This window comes from Gymnogyps californianus, chromosome 2 (genome assembly GCF_018139145.2).
Source record: "Gymnogyps californianus isolate 813 chromosome 2, ASM1813914v2, whole genome shotgun sequence".
Classification (NCBI taxonomy): Eukaryota; Metazoa; Chordata; class Aves; order Accipitriformes; family Cathartidae; genus Gymnogyps; species Gymnogyps californianus.
In genome coordinates, this window is record NC_059472.1 from 143,416,844 (window position 1) to 143,438,564 (window position 21,721).

The 21,721-nt window shown below is 36.2% G+C and overlaps 1 protein-coding gene across 1 annotated transcript in view; it reads right to left on the reverse strand.

The window, feature by feature from the left end:
- ZNF804B (zinc finger protein 804B) overlaps positions 1-21,721 on the reverse strand; it is a 240,653-nt gene that overhangs the window by 13,879 nt on the left and 205,053 nt on the right. The window contains 1 exon segment of the mRNA XM_050892458.1: positions 17,448-17,591. Within this exon segment, the coding sequence (XP_050748415.1) occupies positions 17,448-17,591 (144 nt within the window).

A 21,721-nucleotide genomic window follows, 5' to 3' on the forward strand; every position in this document is an offset into this window, starting at 1 on the left:
CCCATTATATAGATCTAACAGGGGTTGTCAGTATAACTACTTCAGATGCTGGGGCAAATAACTGTTGCTGCAAGTATACTGAGAAACAAATCCTCTTCTTACTCACAGCAGTGTAACTGCATTGATGTAAGTAGAAGGCAGCTTGGGGAAAATAAATAATTTTCCATGCATTAAGTTAGAAAATGGCAGGTTAGAATGAATTAAATGATTTTTTTCACTTACATTTAGACTTTTTTTTTTGCCAGAATATCATTCACAATGCACCCTCCAAAACATTCATCATTCTGTAATGCATTGCAGCCCCAGGTAAAAATGTAGTATGTACCACTGCTTTCTGCATTCAGCTTTAGGTGTATGTCTTCTGTCATATTTAGAAAGTCTTCTCTGTATCTAAGTCCATGAACTAATGTGAGTGTTAGAGTGCCTGACTGGTTTTAAAGATTGATTTCCACTTTGCTGAAAAGCTCCTTAATTAAGTTCTAAACAAATTCACTGTAGAAGGGTTAAATGAAAAAAAAAAAAAGGAACGTGAATTTCAGTAATTATTCTCTTGCCTGTAACCCTAACATTGGAACCAATTACATTATTTGTAAAATGAATTCACACTGCAAACCATCAAATGAGAATTATAGTTACTAGAGAATATAATTAAACTTCATGTCTGAAGCTTATGGTATTATCTTTCTAAGTGAAAGGGAGGAAACAGCAACGAAGGAATTTGCTTTTACTATGGTAAATAAAATCCTAAAAATAAATTGGAAATACTATTACATACAGAAATTAACCATGAGATATGAAGCTCAAAAACTAGCTGATAAGTTTTCATTTGTTTTACCCATAAATAGCTACAGATCACTTTTTGAAGTGTGTGATAGTAATCATTTTTTGAAGTAGCTTATATTATACTCAATCAACAGATTCAATATTGTTAGTGGGAGTGAATGGGAAGACAGAAAGAAAATATCCTGGTATGATTGGGTTAGGGAATGAGATGACAGCAGGAGGGGTGAAAAGTCAGTCCTCAGACATGCCCTAGAGAATCCATCTATCAGTGAATGAGATGTTGATCACAGATCCAACCAGAAGGATAAATTACAGATGGCTGTTTGGAGGCCTTGTTTTCGCATGTCTTCACAGAAACTCCTGTTAAGTCTGTAGAGAAAAATGGTCTGATCTAGTGCAATGGGTCTTCATGCCAGAAAGCATCAAGACCTACTAGCGCTTACCTGTGTCTTTTCTGTGGGAGCTTCTTACTGTTCAACCAGATCTGCAAATACTCCTGCTAATTGAACTGAATTCCTCCATTGCTGGATGAAAGTACATAGATTTGTACTGCTCATGAGAATCCCCCAAGTAAAGTTAAAACAGATGAGTTTCATGGGGGCCATTTCCATAGGGGAGAGGACAGAACAGGCACTTTATGGCAGCAACTCACTTGTCTGAAGGCCTGAGCTATTTGTGGATACAGCATATGCTCCACTTGACCACCCATGTTTATACCAGTTCCAATGAACTTATTGTCATATGCTCCAACAAGCTGGCTGCACACTGTATAATTTCATTAGACATATTCAGTGCCACTTCAGAATACAGAGTAATTTACCTAGTAAAAGCAACACATTTGAATGATAAGAAACTTGGGGCAGGGACTGTATCTTCTCTGCATGTCCATATATTACCTCGCGCGTCAGGGTGTCAGGCTCTCTTTCTTAGCCAGAGAAAAAACACCATCTCATATATTTTATTTCTTTTTCCTTCTCATTTAAGCAGCTTAAAGAGAAGAAACTGGTATTACAGACCCTGTGCAAAACTAGTTCTTTTCAAAACTTTCAGTACTTCTTGTAATCTTATTTTAAAAATATTTAAGCCTTTTCCACATCTTTATGAAGCCTGTCTCATTACTTTGGTTTTCTTTTTTCTAACTGTAGCAGGCAGAATACAAAATCACCTACATTTTATGGAAAAGAGCAAGTGTCTGAATTATCTGGGAATTCAACAGGTGAGTCCAAAGCCTGGCCTCAAACTTTCTTCAGCGTGGTCATCAGACTTTGAGTAACAAAAATGATAGTAGAAATGACCATACATAGATTTTACATAACACTTTCCGTAGACAGATCTCAGGCTTCTTATAAAATGGTATCTTTACCATGATATCATTTTACAAATAAAGAAATGAAGGCAAACAGAGATGGAGTGACTTCTGAAAAGAGCAGGGAGGCAGCTGAATCAGCACTTACAGATACCTGTTTAATTACCACATCTAACTCTTTGTAAGCCCATTGAAACAAGAGGAAAGATGCCAGACATCTGAATTAAGCCTAAACTTGATTCACCTGTATAATCAGTTGATTTTTGATAACTATAGTAGTGCTGAGGGAACAACAATAAAGCATAAAGGATAAACCTATTATAAACTATTGTGCTACACCCATATGTTTACACAAAAGAAAGTTGAATCAGCAGACCACTACACAGCGACTTTGAAGTGCTGTACCAGAGAACAAGTTCATCACTAAAAAGAGTCATTTTAATATGTACTTGAGATAAATGTAGTGTTGTTTATAGGTACCACTCACTGCACTTTAGATGAAAAGGTACAGTCAGGGCAAATAGTGAAAAATAATATGTGCATGAAGGATATTAAAGGCAGCTATAAGCAGAAGCCTCATCAAATATCTCAAGGAAGTAAAATATTGCTTTTCTAATAGGACGTAATAGCTAGCCATGAAAAACATTTTAGGTTGGTTAGTTTGGGTTTTTTTTATTCAGTCAGAACCAAAATATTCTTTGTCTTGTATTTGCTTAAAGTAGACTGATCTCTTCTGGAGTAGGAGAATTAAAGGTAACCAGGAATCTAGTAGCAATACTATAACAAAATGCCTGCTCAAAGTAAAAGAGGTTTAATAAATGACATTTCCTTGCAGTTTTTGTCAATAAGAAAAGGCCACAAAGGATGTTTGTAATCACCTGATCAAAACTTTTCAATAACACAAGACAGAGGACATCCTGATCTGCTATGTTTTAACAGATAAATTGATAAAATCAAGTTACTATGACAGTATCTATTTTCCATAAACCACATTAAATGAAATTAATTACATTATCATTCTTTAATACTTTGTGGAGTCCTGTATCAGTCATGCCAGTATTTTCCCTGGCACTAATGTCAGGATGACAGATTTTCTAGTTTATTCTTTTTAAATCCTAACATGGCATTATCTAGCTTCTAGCTTGATGCATCTTCCCCTAGTGCTCTGAGACTTACTAAAAATCAACATTAATGATTAGGAGAGTTTATGGCCATCTCTTTCCTAATACTTAAATGTTGGTCACCTGACCCTGCTGATATAAAAATATAAAAATATTTAGCTTAGATTATGTTGTTTAATATCCTTCTTAACTATTGGTAGAATGGTAATTCACAATCATGATAAACATCATAGATGTGATTAAATCATCTGGCTTTGCCCCATGTATAGAACGGAAATCTGTGTTGAATAGTGCTTTTTACATCACTGCTAACAAGTAATTCATTTCTATTTGGAGCAGAAGATTCTTTATGTCCTCAATATACTTTCAGAAACCTTCTTGCCCTCACCTCTGATAACTACAGATTTTTCTTTTGCCCTTTTTATTTCCTCCATCACTTTTTTCTAATTTCTTCACTTCTGATTTATGATCTTTACCATCCATTTTTCCTTTCTCTCTTTTATTATAAATTTAAGCCACAGAGAATTGACTTTCCTTCTAAACAAGATTAGCTGTTTATAACCTATTTGGCCTTTTTCAGTTGTGGGATTTTTGTTCTTAAACCATCTGCCAAGTGCTCTTTAAAATTTCCTAGGTCTCTTTCACATCTTTCCATTTGAATTCCTCCTCCTAGTCCATTTGGCAAGCTCATTCACCTTTATGAAACTAGATTCTTTAAAGAAGTGTATGTTAGAGTTTGTTATTTATACAAATATATGCAAATATTTTATTTGCATTTACTGAATACAATGGCTTGGCTTTTTTACCTTCCTGTATGCCTGTGTTGATCATCATAATGCTAATAATGTATAGATTAAAGATCAGCTTTTTAGAGACCCATAATGTGGACGAAGTATTTTTATGCTATTCTTGACAGAAGGGAGGCCTATGGAGGCAGCAAATTCAGATGGATAATCTGTTAATTTTAATTTCTTCATGTATGGGATTAGAGTAGCAGTTTATGTTCCAGTCTGTGCTTTATTTACAGGAGGAGATGAACAGATGTCCCATTTTTTTCCAGGGTATTTAACTCCTGCAATAGCCTGGTTTAGCCTTTGATTATCTGAGACAATCTTCTGAGAACACATCTCAGTAAATTATACTGATTAAAAAAAGGTTATTTTGTTTATATGTTTTTTTCTTTTATTTAACTCTTTTCCAAATTTTTCTCACATTATTATTGTGTGTTGTCCTTTGATTTTAGCGTCCTTTCTTCCCTCTACTTGTTTTATCCATCTCTCTTCCCAGCTCAGCAGCATTTCCCTCTGAAATAACAAAAGCAATAAGGTGCTTCCTAAGCAAATTCATTGTGTCATGGAAAAAGATGACCAAACTGTGCAGAGTGAATGATGTCCTAATTTTCCAGTTTATAAAGGCAAAGATATTTTGGCCAATCTAGCACCCTCTTTATTGCCACATGCTTAAAATATTATTTATTTGCAGTTTGTTATTTGTATTTGGTCCCCTTGAATGTACTGCTCTTGCAACCTGCAGTGCCTGAGGCTTTTACTAAGAGAGGGAGCTAAAAGCAAGCACATGGTCAAGATACGCAGTTCAGCCCACTGGTGCGTAACATATCACTGAGCTGCAACTTGACACCCTTCAATTGTGATTCCATTATTTAAAATTTTTAATACTGTTCTAGAAATTGCTCCCTGGAAAGGGGGTGGAAAGAAGCATGATGCACTTTTATAAGAGCAATCCCAAACCACTTCTCTTATCCCCTTGTATGCTGTGGAGCTATGGGAGTTAACGTTCAATGTCTTCCTCTCCCCTCTTACCCATGTTCCTGGCTATGTCTGTTTGTATTCACTCTTACATTAAACGATGCTATAAACACACATCTAGTTTTTCATGTAGACATGGATATTTTCAATATTGTAAAGCTGATCCATCACTCACTGCTTCTGAAACACTTTATGTCACTTCTCAAATTCTTTCCTGTCACTTGACACAAACAACCTTTTAAGCAAGCTTTACTGCTCCCTCCCAGGAAACTTTTATTGCTGTAAAATTTGAAGTTGATCTTTTATTTATAACATGGCTTCTTATTCTAGTAATCCATACTTTTCTACACCCCTGAATTTTAATTATCTCTTGCAAAAAAAGAAAGATTGTGAGTTCATGTACTCAAATGGAACAACAATCCTCTTAAAATATGCACCAACACAGATACAATATGGTGATAGTGACTTTATATTCTTTGGACTAGGTGAGTTAAAACAGTACTGTAAATTATTCTGGAGACAAGGAGAAGTAGGGCAACTGGATCATACGTTATCATTTTAATTTCTGAAAAAATATTCCATTGTTTTTCCAGGTATTATTGGTTTAGATTTTAGAAAGACCTAGTGCAAAAATAAATAAGGAATTATATAAAAAATTGTGTTCATTTCCCAGAAATAACAGAAAATTGCTATAACAATTGTTGTCCACTTCTCACATGCTCCATGTTCAGATTTATTAGGCTATAACTTGCTATTTTGCATGTGTACAGGTCCAATTTATGATTATTTTCAAATTGCAGGCCAGAATCTTCATTTTCTTTTAACCAAGCAAAGGAAAATTATGCTGTGCTGAATTTGAAAATGGGAAGGAAATCAGAATTTGACATAGGCTATTGAGAGCCATAATTATGTCAATGAATTGAATGTTTGATGTAACCCAGGCTTAAATGATATAGAAGTAATGCAGAACTCAGAAAAGATGGTCATTAGGAGCTGATGAGAAGACTGAATTTTGCTTTGAAGTAAAGAGCAAGATGAGGTTAATCTGAATATTCTGGGTTCCTTTTAAAAGGTAAAAATTACATTGTACCTTTTAGGCAATATTTTTGTGTACAAATATTGGTAGCTATGTGATTTAATAAATTGTATGGTTTTACCCCTAAACACGATATTACTTTACCCAATAATTTCTCAACTAATTATGATTTGATATTCACACAATCAGATCCTTATCTAAGACTGGAGATCCAGGGCAGGTTCCATATCGCTTCTGCCGGATATGATTTAGTACCTTGCTGAATCCCACAGATCCTAAACGGAAAGTGTAAATACAGAGCAATGGAATGTGACTGCACTTGCACTTTTAAACATCAGTATTTAAGTGTCTGTTTTGAAGGAAGCGGTACTAAGAATCCATCAACATGCTAAGGGCTGAAAACAAGCAGAGAAAAGCTAACTACAAGCATAAAGTATCCTACAGGGTTCCAGGGGGTTTCTATCAATTCCTCTATACTTACACACTTGTTTAAAGAACCAGAATTTCTGCTCTGCAGGAAATTTTGACATTTGGGATTTCTTTACTTTTTAGTCTTACTGGGAGAAGTAAAATTTTGAAAATTTACTAAAAAATATGAAAATTTCAAGTGCTTCCAAATGACTTGATGTCAATTCATCTAAATAGCAATGAAACATAGTGCCTTAAAGTTATAATTTTCTTCATTTCTTTATCTCAGGAATAGTAAATATAATGCATGCATATGTTACAATTAATATTTTAAAAGTATTTTTAAATATTTTACAAGAAATTTTTTAAAGTGTTTTTTTAAAGTAACACTGTTGAAGCAAAGTATTTCAATCTTTATAAACCATTTCTACCTGGCTGAAACTAAATTATGTAAACCTTTTGAATGAAAAATGGTTTTGATCTTCTCAAATTCCTGCAAAACCATTTTACTCCAAAAATAGCATTTCCTGATAAACAAGTGTTTAGTTGTCAATTTTTTTTTTTGTTCAGGAAACATTTGTTTTTTACTGTCCCATCACCTGTGATAATGTATTTGTTTGGTATTCACATGAATGTCATCTACATTTCTCTAGATATTCCCTTGCAATTTAATCTGAGAAGGTGCTTAAAGAGCCCTCATCTTTTTAATGGCTCCTAGCGGAGCCTAATTATTATGAAACTGCGAAAGCTGTGAAATGATAATTAGTCTGGGTTACCTCCTTTATTTTTCCCTTACAGACATGTTAAAAGATGTTAATTAATGCTTTTAACTAAGTAAGGATAATAAATGACTAATCTCACCATTTTTATTGCTGTCTTGGTGATGCACAGATATGTTTCTGGTTTGCTTTTAAATATTTGTTTCTGCTATGAATGCCCCTTAAAGAAGTACAAGGCACATTGTACGGTTCCTCAAACACAAACATAGCTGATTAGCATGACTTTAAAACTCCACAGGAATCAATTGCTCAGCTACATTCTTGCACATTAATTACTGCATGGAAGGTGCAGACAGTCAAAAATGAACAGAACTATAATAGATGTAGATTCTACACAGATGTTCATAGGGCCAGATATACTTTGTGGATGACAATGGGATTAGAAGAATTATTATTTTTCCAGAGGAGGGAAAGATATGAGCAAGAGAGCACTGTACAAATGTTATGCAGAAGACGACAGAAACATAATTTTTCTGTGAACATTCGAGGGTACAACATTTTGCTAGCAAAGCTAATTGCCCAGTATTTCCAAAAAGCTGACTATGGCACAGAATTGCCCTAGGTAAGATATGTACGGATGTGTTGTAACCTGCACAACAGGTTCCTTAATCTGGCTGAATAGTACCTTATTCTACAAGTCATTCCACAAATATGAATTAAAGTACTTGTGAACAGACAGTAATCAAAGACAATCATAGCATCTGGCAGTGCTTTGTCCCTATCACCTCACTATTTGAAGCAAGACTGGTAGAGCCTGACCTTAAGATGATACCAGTTATTCCAGATCTACTGATTTAACAACAACAACAAAGTGCAAAGTATGTAGCCTATAAGCAACATTACCTAATTTTTGCCAGTCTTTCAAAGCTGGCACATGAAATATAATGTATGTCTGTGTTCAGTCTTGCCCAGTTCTTATTAGTTCACGGTGAATAGACATTTTTGCATGAGCGATAACATTTTACATAGAAGTAAGTAGAAAACATACTGTATATTCTGCTTCTTCTGTCCTTATTACTGGCATTTAAAAAGTGGAAAAGACATCTGAATACAGACATTTAAAAAAAGGACAGCAACGCCCAATGTAATTTATCTTGTTCATTAAACAATACAGCACAACTCCAGCCTGACTGCCCTAAAGGTTAACTGAAAATGGGAATAATAATTTAAACATAAATATTTAGATTCTCCATATCTATCCCATTTTCTTGGAATAAGTAATGTACTGCATGTATTAGCATTTCAGAACTGAGAACCAATGTTGATTTTAATCACTCCTTTTTACACAGTAAAAAAAAGAAGTATGACCGGCTCAAAATCACTTTTTATTTGAACGGAATGTTTCAGAAAGTCTTTAGTTTCAAAATTTATTGAATTTAAATTGTAATTGTCACGTTAAATCAGTCATAACAGAATGTTTTATTTAAGCTGTTTTTGAGAATTTTTTCCTTATCCATATTTGAAAAGGAAGCAAAGTTTGAAGCAATGGAAAATTATTTGAACCAGAGATGCTGAGTTTCAACCAGATTTACCACATCTTTTGTCTAAATATAATTAAATAATAATATGTTTCTTCATGTTCTGGGTGAGAAATTATTGTATAAAATTAAACCCTAAACTGATATTTTGGGGCAGAATTTCATATTTGTCTGCAGTTTGGCATCATCTTTTTTTTACAAATCTAATCCTTCAGATTCCTTGCTTATTTGAATCAGCCATCCGTTACACTGCATCAACAATTCCTCCTGCCTGAAAAATTAGTTGTAAAACTTTAGTAATTAAAAAGTGTACCCTCTGAGAAGAATGGAAAGGACAATAACACGCGCATTAATGAAGAGTACTTCCTCTAACTGACATTCTGGTTATTGCTATGTCTTAAATGCCGAAATCTGATAATACACTTTTGTAATTCCTTATATAATGAAATGCTTAAGAAATATCTTACAGTCATTGGACCATCATTAGCAACTATGAAATTAGGTGTCCCATGGGTTTTTTTCCAATTTAAAGAGGGTTAAATTGCTAATTTACATGTTAATTAACATACATTCTAAAGAACACCAAATGTAATTCCATAGCATCCAGCATTTAACAACTTAGCTTATCAAGACATTAAATTTAAAAGAAGCTCTGCATTATTTGCAAGAAGTTTTTTTGAGGGCTAATGATGAAAGGAATCTCATTATTCTAAGCAACATGCAATTTAAAAAGGATGAATACTGCCAATTTATTTACTTTATCACTGAGTAACAAGAAAGCAGCAAAGCATTGGCAGTGCAGCAGGTTGAGCAGTTCTTAATAGGGCCCACTGATCTACACAGATCGGTAAGTTTAAAATAAAAAATTGTTTCTGGTGACATTTCTTTGGAATCTGTTGCCTCAAGTCACACCCAATCACCGGAGCGTGCTCAGTGGTATTTGATAATGTTGCTTCTGCTGCTCCGGAGCTACTCTGGTGCATGCACTTGCTGTAGTGTGCAGTTGAAGCATCTCTGTGTAGCCTAGCTATAAACACAAGCCTCCCCTCATAACATTTAGGAAAATATTGCATGAATTATAAACTAAGCATTCACTTTAAGATCATTTCAAACTGGCAAAATAAACGTTCCTAGTACAGTGATGCCACAGAGTTATCATATTGTTTACATCCCGCTCATATGCTGTACACTACTCCTTTGCTTAAATGCTGATGTCATCCTGTATTGCTTCATGTTACCTTTATTTATATTAGTTTCTGTGACGTGACACAACCTCATTGTCTGTTTCACTGCACTGCTACTTCAGCATTTCAAAGATGCTGGATTGCAAGTACTTTGAAGAACAGCAGCTGGGATGCAAACATGCTTTTAGAAAGGCAGGGTTTCTCTATTTGTAAGTGACAGAAAGAAGCATTCAGGCCAAGAAAATTTTGGTCTTATATTATCTATCAGTGGTAAAAGATGGAATTGTACATGAGCAACAGCATTATACATTTCATTCTTTGCTTTTTTTCAGACCCCAGCCATTTTTTACGTTGTGTAAGTAAGTCCTTTGTATTATTTTCAGTACAACATTTTGTGCCAATATAATATCTGTGGTATTTTTGTTAACAGAATTACAGTTGTGAAATGTGATTTTCATATAGTCTATCTGGTTGATTCACTCAGTTCCTCAGCTCTAAGTGGAATGGCTTAGACATTGGTGGCTCTAAGTGGCTGGCATTGACAGTCTCCTCCTGTGCTTTATCCTGGTATTTCCCCTTATTTATGGATTATTTTTCCAGGTTTTTCCTCTTTTAACTCCTTTTTCTCCCTTCCTTGTACACATCTTTCATTGTCTTCTAATTTCAGAGTGATAGTTCCATGCCTTTCTGTTGTTGCAGTTTCTGTGTCTCTCTGTCCATTACACCTATTCCCATAACTACTTTCTAAACCCACTTCTTCTTCTGTTTCCCCTTCACTTCACATCATCAGTTCTTTTGTAGCCAACAGCTTCATCCCCTGCACAAGGTGGATTCATTTCTCAAGTACAGTCCATCTTCAGTACTGAGTCAGAATGTTGTCCTTAGGGAAAATGACATGCAATCTGAGATTAAAGATTTTATTAAAGAGCAGATAAATAAAAGTATCAGATTAGCTTGTCCAAACAGTATTGATTTTGGTGCCTTATCACTTCCTTATTCTTGACTTTGCAAATACTATATATTTTTACTGTAATTTACTAAAGCTTGGGATCCAGAAAGAAAATTTCAGCCCAATCTCTGAGAGCAGCAGAAACCTGGATCTTAAAATACAAAGTGTTTGGAAACCTTAATTATAAACATCACAGCCAGTTCTGTATCTAACAATCCAGTAGAAATGATGGGGTAATCTAGTTTGTAATCAAAACTAATTTAGCAACCAAAGGGACAAGTAAAAGGAGTTACTTGATAAGAACAAACTCTGAAAGAATGAGAAGAACTTTCTAAGTTAATTATGGGAAAGGCAGTATGAGAAAATGAAAACTATTCAGCAAGAAATTATCAAAAACCTGCTCTTCGGGAACAGTTACAGTCAGAGTGGAAGTAATTGTTGGTAGTATGAACAAGAACACATACTGCAAAATCAATGTATGATGAAAAGCTAAGACAGTATGAAGCTATAACAGAAATTAGATAACGTAACAAATGGCATAGGCATAAGCAACAATAAGAAAATCACTGGTTTCAGAATGAGCAAGAGAACAGTGTGTCTTTAAGGCAAAAAGATACTGAAATGATAGGATAGACTATAGAAATGAATTCTTTGCTTTTAGCTTTGGTTTTTACATGAAAGAAAACAAGACTTATGCCAGAAATGTAAAAAGTATACTGTTTCCAAAGGAAAAGAAATATATGCTTAAAAGGAAAGAGCAGGGAAAATTGAATAGGTATGTGTATTGTAGAATAATGAATAAAATAACAGTTAAGAATTCTTCAGCATCAAAATCCCAAAAATTCAAGAGAAAAAAAATATTGTGATGAAGCAGACGTGTCTGACAAGGGGCATACAGGCACAGATGATAATTCTAAATAATTGTCTAATGGTGATAGTCAAAACATAAACTGATAATACATTTGCCTAAAGCTAAAAATAAATGGGCTTTTCACTGAAATTAAAGAATAATTTGTGGAAAAATCAAGAAACTGTTGACCATATTGAATCATACTTTCAGTATTTTGATTTATGTGTCAGAAACATCTAATCTGACTAGAGATATTTTGTGGTAAATGTTTTGAAGATGGAAAAAATAAATAATAAGTAATAACCTTCATCTCTAAACCCCCTCTCTTGCAAAACATCTGAGCATCCTTCATTTTTCGCATTTGAATATTTTAATTTGTTTTTGTGGGGCTGCTTATAGGCATACATCTTATAAAGTTCACAATTGTTTTCAGGACTGGGCCTAATTTTACACCCTCCAAATTGCACACACATATCAATTTGTGTATGTAATAGTTCCTTTTGAACATAGCAATCTATTGGTACCTAAAAATAGGAGGAAAATATCTACCACACATACAAAATTCCTTTATCACTTCAGGTCCACTTATAAACTAGCTTTTGTAGGGAGTCTAACATCATATTACCGTTTCTCTTGCTTGACTCCTTTTCTTTTATCTTTATTACAATTCTGATTCTGGCTTTCTTACTAGGGATGTGATGAAAGTGAAAATTTTATTAAAAGTATGCATATATTTCTTAACAAGCATCAAACCAAGGTGATTTTTGTGAGGTTACAGGAGCAGAATGCTGACGGCTGCAGACAGCACCTCTCGCTAACCGAGAGCAAGAAATGCTGAGGTCTTTTGCCATTCAGGTTATTTTCTGAGGAGGCCACAGAAAGTACAGACCTCATGTGCAAAACCTGGCCCTAAAAAAGCAGGCCATTCTTAACGGTCAGTGTCCCGATGCAGAGAAGCAGAAGCAGGGGCTGCAGGGAAGGACGTTAGCCTTGTCCACGTGCGAGTACAAGAGGGCAGTAGGTCCACCTATATATCAAGGGAAAAAAGCAAAGACTACACAAGCACATATAGTAGTAGACATTCATGCTGGTGTAGCCCTTTCTGTTTGATTAGTGTGTTCTTATAGCTAAATATATGATACTTTGTCCAGAAGAAGGTTTCTTGATGTTGCTGTGTTTGCCTAATTTCGCAGATCCCAAGGTGAAATCTCTCAGATATTGTCAAACCAGTTTCCTTTCCTCCAAATGAAAATTGTTTGGGTAATAGGAGAGGTGTACCTCAGAGCCAAAATATGGGACTTACTTTTCCTCCAATAAATATGCAGAAGCTGGAAAAAACACCCTAAAGATGAACGAACAAGATCTCAACTTTACACTAATTCCTGGAGCTTTCTCTGTGTTCGCTTATCTGTGCATTTTCTAGGTAGTAGAGGCAACGCTAGCTAAAATGTAAGCATATTTGCTAGCTTTGATGTTTAACAGGAGCTAAATCTCTGCCTGAATTAGAGTTTAAATCCACAAGCACCATAAAAGCTTAACGGCAAGTGCCCACAGCTGTACACACTAAATCAGACTTTCATGCAAAAATTATACCCAAGTGCTAGTATGCATGGATTTAAATACGAAGATACAGGTATGTGCACGTGAACTAGTGTAGACTGGAAATTCTGTTCACCTACTTATACAGTGCTGCCTGCTTCAAGAACACTAAAATTTAGATTTTTATTTTCATATGAGAGAATGTGATGTATTTAACTGTATGGCTAAATTTTGACCACAAAACTAAAGGACCTGTTTTGTCATCAGAAACCCCAAGATGGCAATACAGTCTTGTTTTTCTTTGCTGCTTATTTCTATTATTATTATTATCTTCACAATTATTATATTGCAGTACATGGAACAGATTTGTGATTTTCTCCTTTGCTGACATCTAAAAGCCTTGCTGATTGCTAAGGATTATTTATACAAAAATTGAAAGCTCCAACTACTTTAGCATTAACTGAATGGATGAATGCTATGCATGACCTGGAGGTATTAAAAGATTCAATTTAATAATGTTAACCAAATAGACATCTCTGCTCAAGTTTGGCTTCTTTTTATAGATGCACATGACTTAACAACCCTGTTAAAAAAATCTATACTTCCATATTACTTTCAGCTTAGCATGTAACATACATTCACATATATTACATTTTCAGGCAGCAGCCTATATTGATTATCTATACCCTAATCACTTTTGAACGAATTCACACCGGGACTCTTATCCTTTTCAGTGTTCAGATAGTTTTGACAGAGCCAAGATAATCAGTTCTGATGCGGTTAACTTTTGTTGCAGAGAACACAGAGAGCAAGTGATAGCAAGCATTGTTCACCTTGATGCTTGATGAGAGATACTGCAGATTTATCAAATGTGCTACTGCCCGTGACTGCTGCCCAGGACTTCATAAAGTCATAGATTCCATAGCAAAGGAAAAACACAAAGGAAAAAAGCCGTTGATTTCAAGTGGGTTAGCTGGTATGTGCTGGGCCAATGAGACATGTATGCACAGGGCTGTACAGTTATAAAAGACTAGGTGCTCCCGGGAAAGTTACACACACTCCCGCCCCAGCCTTGTTAAGTATCAGGCTTAACAACAGGGAGCTCAGGTAAAGCTGAGTGGGAGCACAGCCTTCCACTCAAACAGATTTTCTGACTTCACTTTATCCAGCCTTGCACTGAAAGAAATTAATTTCCAATAAGAGGTAATATCAATGAAAAATTATTATAGAGTACTGTGTCAAGAAAGATGTTGGCAACGTTAATTAAGACTAATGCTGTCAAGACAACCAAAGAAATAAGAGCTGCTTAATACTCAGACAATATTATTCAAAAATATATAAATCGTATCAGACCCCTCCAGGCTCATTACAGTGTTAGAAGATAATGAAGATATAGGCAGGGGAGATCTCTGATGTTCTGTCAAAGTTTTTTTTGTGTGCATATGTGTGTATATATGTACACATACATATGTCGTATTTTTATATATAGAAGTATGAATGTATGTAACATGCAGAGAGAGAGAGAAAGTGTCTCTGAGTATACTGCTTTAGAATAACCTAACATAGCAGAAAGACTAGTTATGCAAACAAGGCCAGATTGTCATCGTAACATTTTGCAGTCCTCTGAGGACAGGCAAGGCAATGGCTGGTATGCCAACTGTTAGGTCCAAGACTCACTACTTTCTGCTTTAACAACTGGTTGAAATCATAGGTAAGAAAATGGATCACAAAATTAATTTTATAAAACCATAATACTGGGAGATTAGAGTCATAATTCTTTGAATAAAATCTGTTTCTTCTGGAAGAGAAGAAAGACTTATGACAAAGTACTCAGTGCAATGTCCTTTTTTTCTGCCTTTATATCTTCTCTAAACAGCATTGCCACTTTAATACAAATTTCATAGTAGCAGCATCTAAATGGGAAGTCACACAGGAGGACTACACTGTATTGTTACTGAGATGTAGAGAGTCCCTCATTTTAATTTACTCTCCATTAGAAGAATGATGCTTAGAACATATCTTTGCAGATGCTTCAAATTTCTGCTGGAAAACTGAAAACATACCTCAGAGAAAGAAGCTTTTCTGGTGGCTACTATCCGTCCCAGAACGAACATTTTGAAACTAAGTTAACTAAAACCAGAGGAAACTATAAATTAACTTGTTTTCTTTGAAGATTACTCTGATAAAAGTAAGAAGAATAAAGGCTCTTCTGTGACCGACTATAAAAGTCAGAGAAAAGGGCGCATCCACACTATTCCTAGAGGCAAACTAATGCTGCTCCCAGACTTGGCTGAGCAGTCAAGAAGCGAGAGGGGAGAAGAGACTGAATTACCCTGTCACATCAGGAGGGTAGCTAGCTAATCCTGCGCTAACTGAGCTTCTGAACTACATCTGAAAGGGCAAGATGGGGTGAGCTTGTACTGCCAGTTGATATTCTGTATGTGTCGTGCATTTCCATGCAGACCGTTAGTTCCCAGTACTGTCTGGCAGCTTTTAAAACACTAAATTTACCTAAAAATTAAAAAGAGTTTTATTGCTTAAATATTGCTTGTTATAGCAGAAAGCTGCCAAAATCTCCCCTGCCTGACAACCCAATCATAGATGTTGCATCAAGCAGGCTGTTTTGTTTTGCATAAGCTGCTCTTTGCAGGGGGAGTGTGTGAAGAGGGAAGGGCACAAATGGATCCATTTGACTTCAGACGCATTCCTGACAAGCTAAAAAAACAGCTGAAGGGTGAAAAAAATTCTTTGTGCAGCAAATGGGGATTTATAGGGCTTAGAGTCACGTGTTTAGGATCTGGAAAGGTATTTGTTTTGTATTATTATAACGATATTTATGGATTAATTAATGGAATGGTGATGTGAGGAATTGCTTTTGATTTAATACATAAATACATTAGATGAATCTAGCTCTGGTTTGGGAGTGATGGGCCAAAAGAGTCCCATTAATACCCATGGATAGCTGACTCTGGGCTGCTTGAATTCAGCAGGATGGTTCAGCATGATGGGTGGGCAGATGCTACGCAGTTTGTTAATGCAGTGCTGTGAAAGATGCACACAGAAAATTCCAGCCTGATTTACATCCTCTATAGTCCTGCAAAAGACAATAAGATTGCTTGCAGTGAGAGTGAGGAGTTTTGCCTTTAGTGCTGTTTGTTTTATTCAACATTTATTATTTCTAATCCTTTGTCAGAAACACTGTTGGCTTCTAAATGATTCACATATTTGCAAGGTAGATCCTGACCCCTGTTCACCCAGAAGTGTGATCACCCAGAAGACACTAATGCCCTGGCAACTTGAATGCACACAATACATGAGAACTTGAACTGTGTAATGCAGGTAAGCGCTCACAGAAAAACAGGAGGAAAAGGTACATCTATGGAATCCTGTTACATGTTCTAACTTCCTACACCTTAGATTAACAGATATGATCTGTTCATCAGAGGTTCAGAAATTCTCATTCCTGAATTTTGCAAACAATTTTATTCAAATTCTGACGTGTTTATGTGAATTAATTGCATTTTCTTTCCATAATGCCAACTGAAATATGGATTTTGCTAGAGTTGGAGGAAAACTAAGATGGAAGCAGACATAGAGGGATAATATGTATATATGGGTAGGATATACCTACCACATACAGATCTGATAAAGTTGATACAAAACCAATGACAAACAATTAGCATCTGTTATCCTTTCCCAAGAATCCAATATCTTGTTGTTAAAAAGTAGCTATTATTCTATATTATGTTCTGCATGCAAGGCAAAATGTGTTCCACCCTGAGAAACATTATGAAACATAGATTTCAACTTCAGAAACATATGCTTTTTTAAAAAAAATAAACTACTTTTCTGCCCTTGAAACAGCATGACCAACTTGAAATAACATGGTCATATGCCTTCTGCATCCAAAAGAGAGACCTGGATATTTGAGGAAGTGATCCTTCCTCCTCCCTCTAGTTTATGAGCAATTCCACATTTAAATATATCAAATTCAGTGTGAATATTGGTATGGAGCACCTATCTAAAACTACAGACAGTGATCTTTCAGTCAAAGGGGCTTAAAAGAAATTGTGGTGAAGATTAAAACAATGAATATTTTACATTTTATTTTAATGAAAAATAGCATGTTGAAGTTGAAAACATAAAATGTTAAATTGTCTTCTATTTGAGTGAATTTAGAAACTTCCTACAATAAATGAGGAAGGAAGATGGACTACTGTAACATGCACGGACATTTGTCAGGTTTACCTGCTTGTGAGCATGGTCGTAAGAATTGATGTGGTTGTCAAATTCCTGGTGTTTGTGGTACTGCTTGTCACATAGTTCACAGTAGAAGTTAGCCTTCACATCCTCCAGACCCTTGGCTGCAGCTTTCTCCTTCTCAGCGTAGTCCTGCAAAGGCAGAAGCAAAGGAAGACACTTTGCTACAGATCGTGAGCTCATGCTCCAGCAGCTATTTTTGTCATCCACATTAAAAACGCTAGACTGACTAGGACTGCTAGATCACCAGGCTCCATCCTAATATCAAAGTACAGGGTAAGGAGGTTTTGGTCTTCAGTTGGGTTTAATAAAATAGTTGTATTTCTTGAATAATTATTCTTACTACTTGTTGTAGGTACTGTAGTAAGAAAAGTAGGGAGGAATGGGGTGTAGAGGAATACCATCAAGACACTGCCTAGCTCCGGGGCAGGAGACCTGAGCAATGAAGAAGACATAAGCCACCAGGTGGATATATGCAGGGTTAGTCTGTTAACTATTACAGCACTGTCCCAGTTTGCACCAACGCGCATTTGCTCTTTCAGGTGTTATTGCTCAGAAGAAAGAAACTAGTTTTAGTCTGATACTAAGGCAGATTTTCTTTTGTGTTCTGCTTTCCACCTTCTATGAAATATGGAGCAGGGCCAGGTAGCAGCTGGCTATGGCTGGCTGAGATTTCCCGGGAGCAGAGGCACCTCAGCAGGAGCCTTTTCCGTACCACCTTGTCCCTTCCCCATGTCTGCATGAGGGGACACGCCATCCAGCCCACCCAAACTGAATGTAACTGTCATCTGCCTGACACAGACCACAACCACTGACAAGAGCACTAGCTCTTGTCCAGGCACAGGCAAACACAGCTGAAAACGGGAAAACACAGTTAGTTCCTATGTAATCCCCCTCCATGTCTCCCTAATGACTCAGGTGGGTGCTCTTGAGAGTGAAGTACTTTGATTTCAATATATAATATTAGGTACAAGAGAAAACTTAAAACACAGGAGCCAAAAGTTACTGAGCTCCAAATAACGCATTTAAACAAGGGGCCTGATATTCAGAATTGGGAGCAGCCTTTGCCAACCTTATTTCTTTTACAAGGCCTTCATTATATTGTTATTATTATGACACTTTCTTAAACATTTTACATTCGAGTTTAAAGAGCAAACTTGTGACATGGAAAACATGAACAAAAAAGTTGGTAAAAGCAATTCTTTTTATATTTGTATTGACAAGTTGATATTACTTGAGCGTATGTAATATATTGCCAGGGATTGCAGTAATGCATCATTTTCTCTATCACTTTACTCACCTAAAGAAATGGGTACTTTCTGCCACCAGGCTTTCTACGCTATGCAGTCAGTGCTGTCTGCTGTCTACATGCTTTCACCACCCTTTGCGTGACAAACTCAGAGTACACCAAACCCAGGACATACTGCACATTGGAACACCCTGCTCCTAGCACATCGCACTGCCCAGCATTGCTCCAGGGACCACACCAGGGTGGAGGCAAGCTTTTGGGCACAGCAGATCAACACAAATGCACATTTTGAGCCTTTCAGAGGGGGAAGGACTTTCTTAATGAGCGTCACGTGTTTCGAGTCTGAGACTTGACCAAGCAGCAGAGGTGCTGGTTGTCAATGTGACACACTGAGCTTTGGACAGCTCTGTGCTGTGAGTCCTTCTGCTCTGCCCTGGTCTTTACACCATCAGATGGGTGACAGTAGGTCTTTCTCACACGGTAGTTTAGAGGCTGCCATTGCTAGTGAAATTAACTTCATCTAAACCAGACTGTCTAGAAGTTAGGTGTATGGCGTAAGGCAGTATCCTAAGCTTCCTCTGTAAGAAATAGAAAAATGATAGCCACTGCCAAATGGTGATTAATCCCATCTATTTCAAAAACCTATTTTAGGATGAGATTAAACTCTCCAGAGGTGCTATTTCTCTCTGTTGACCACTGCAAGGCTCTAAATTACTAACCTGGCCTACATCCTTAATTCTTAGATTGCTGAACTCAGGGATAATGAATTCTATATTGTATTTCTTTATATTCAATTCTAAATCTCCCCATGAAACTTGCATGAACTGACCAGCTTGAAGACAGGAGGTCAAAGAGGAATTTTGTGCCTGGAATTTTGATATTACCTCTTACAGATGATGCCAATGACATGTCAGTCCCTCCCATAGGGCAAACATCCAAATAAATCTCTTTCCTGCATGCATATGGCTCAGTGGGTTAGTGTACTGTGGTATATTCAGATTGGCCAATTGTGCAGGTAGCCTGAGCTAACATTTCTCCACTTGAGAGGCGGCTCAATAATGGTAGTTAATACTTGATTGTATCGGGGGAAATACTCTCACAATCAAATAGTTAAATAGCTTTCATTAGTTACCTACAAAGCCCATTAAAAAGTGATACTTTTCAGCTTATGCTTCAGACCCATTGTTTTGCTAGCATTAATTATTCACTGGGCCTTTGGTATAATTAAAATGCATAAATTAGAATGTGGATGCAATAGCATTAATTATGCAGAGATGTCTTGCCTGGAAGTTAAGTGTTGGGGGCAACATATTTTTATTCTAAACTGGTAAAAATATAAGTTTTGCACTCACTGGCAGCCAGCCAAAGCATAATTGTTTTTTTGGTTGTTTTGGGCTTTTTTTTTCTGGGTCTGAACTGTCAATTAAATGTTTACAGCCTGCTCCATCTTTGCTTCTGCTGAAGGAGAAGCCTAATTGTTTGGGGTGAACACACCACATTACTCTCTGCAAAGCACAACTGAAACTGCTGCTCATGAACATTCCAAACTGCCAACTTTATCTTTCTCAGCAGAAATTAATACAGTTCCCTTAGCATAAAGATGTCTTAAAATAGCAACAAGGCAGCTCCCAGGTGCATCCTAAGATAATCACAACTACCTCCATTGCCTTATTGCTTAATTATGCTTGTCTACCATGGCAAAAGATATTATTTCCTGCTTGCTTATCGATCAGATGCAGGGAAATTGAATGCTACATCACATACTTTAGAAAGGTCATGGATTTTTCTTTCTCTACAAAGGCATAAGAACTTTTAGCACTACAGGAAATTGTGCATAGTCAAATGAATTTTCACATCCAGACTGCTAATATCATCTCCCTAGGACTATAGAGACTGGTGGTCAATTCTCGCATAATAAATGTGATCACATGAAAGAAAATCTGTAGAATTACATCTGTAGAAAGCATATGTGATCATGAATACCTGACTACAACAATGCAGACACAGGAAAGCAGGAAAGATGCATCAATGTGTTTTGAACTGGGGACCACCAATGGTAATGAATATGTGTGTCACAGTCTCATAAACTTTATTATGGATCATACGCTACTTATTAATGACATATAGCCTGGGTAAACATGTGTATACTTATAAGATAACATAAGTCAGCAGTTCTGTCTTTGAGCCATGGACAACAGGAAGTGCAAGGTGATGTCAGGCATGATGCAGTCATTGTAGGTAAGAACTCCTAGAAACCATGGGTTAACCACCTTCTATGTTGCTGGATGCAGATAGTATACTGTATAAGGATAGATGAGTGCGAAATGTACTTGAACACGTTTTTTTCCTAGAAGCCTGCAAAATGGTTCCATATTATAGATTGTAATTACATTCACATCAATTTAGCCCACAGAGGCACATAACTGTAATAAATGTTTATATATTGGATTAATTTAAGAAGAATACTTCTAGTGCGCATTAGGCTGGAAGTGCTTTCACTTAGCAGCTACTTTTGCAGTATGCTTCTTATTGTGAAAATGCAATTAATGGTATCTGACATTTCATTTTCTAATATAGGGAAAATCAATGAAAAATCCCATGTAACTGAGTTTTCTAGAATGTTACCACTGACACCTAGTCAATTAGAAATCATTTATTAAATCCAGAGTCTGTAAGAGATATTTAATAGACTGAATGGCCATTAAAGGATGCTGATCTAGACAAAACAATACCTCATTGCCTGCCTCAGTAACTGATAGTAAATATATCTGCTATGTTCAAACTGACTAAGGTGAAAAGTAGGTCACTTAATACAGTAAAACTTTCAGAGGCAGTTTTCTATAAACCCATGGATTTCTGCAATATAGTGGAGTAAATACATGGTGCTTGTAAACAGAACATGAGAAAAATTTAACATCATTAGCCCACTTTTGCTCACCTATTTCTAAATTGGAATGCAAAATTAGTGACAGAACAGCTAACTCACATTAATGCAGAGTTCAGTAAGTGACAG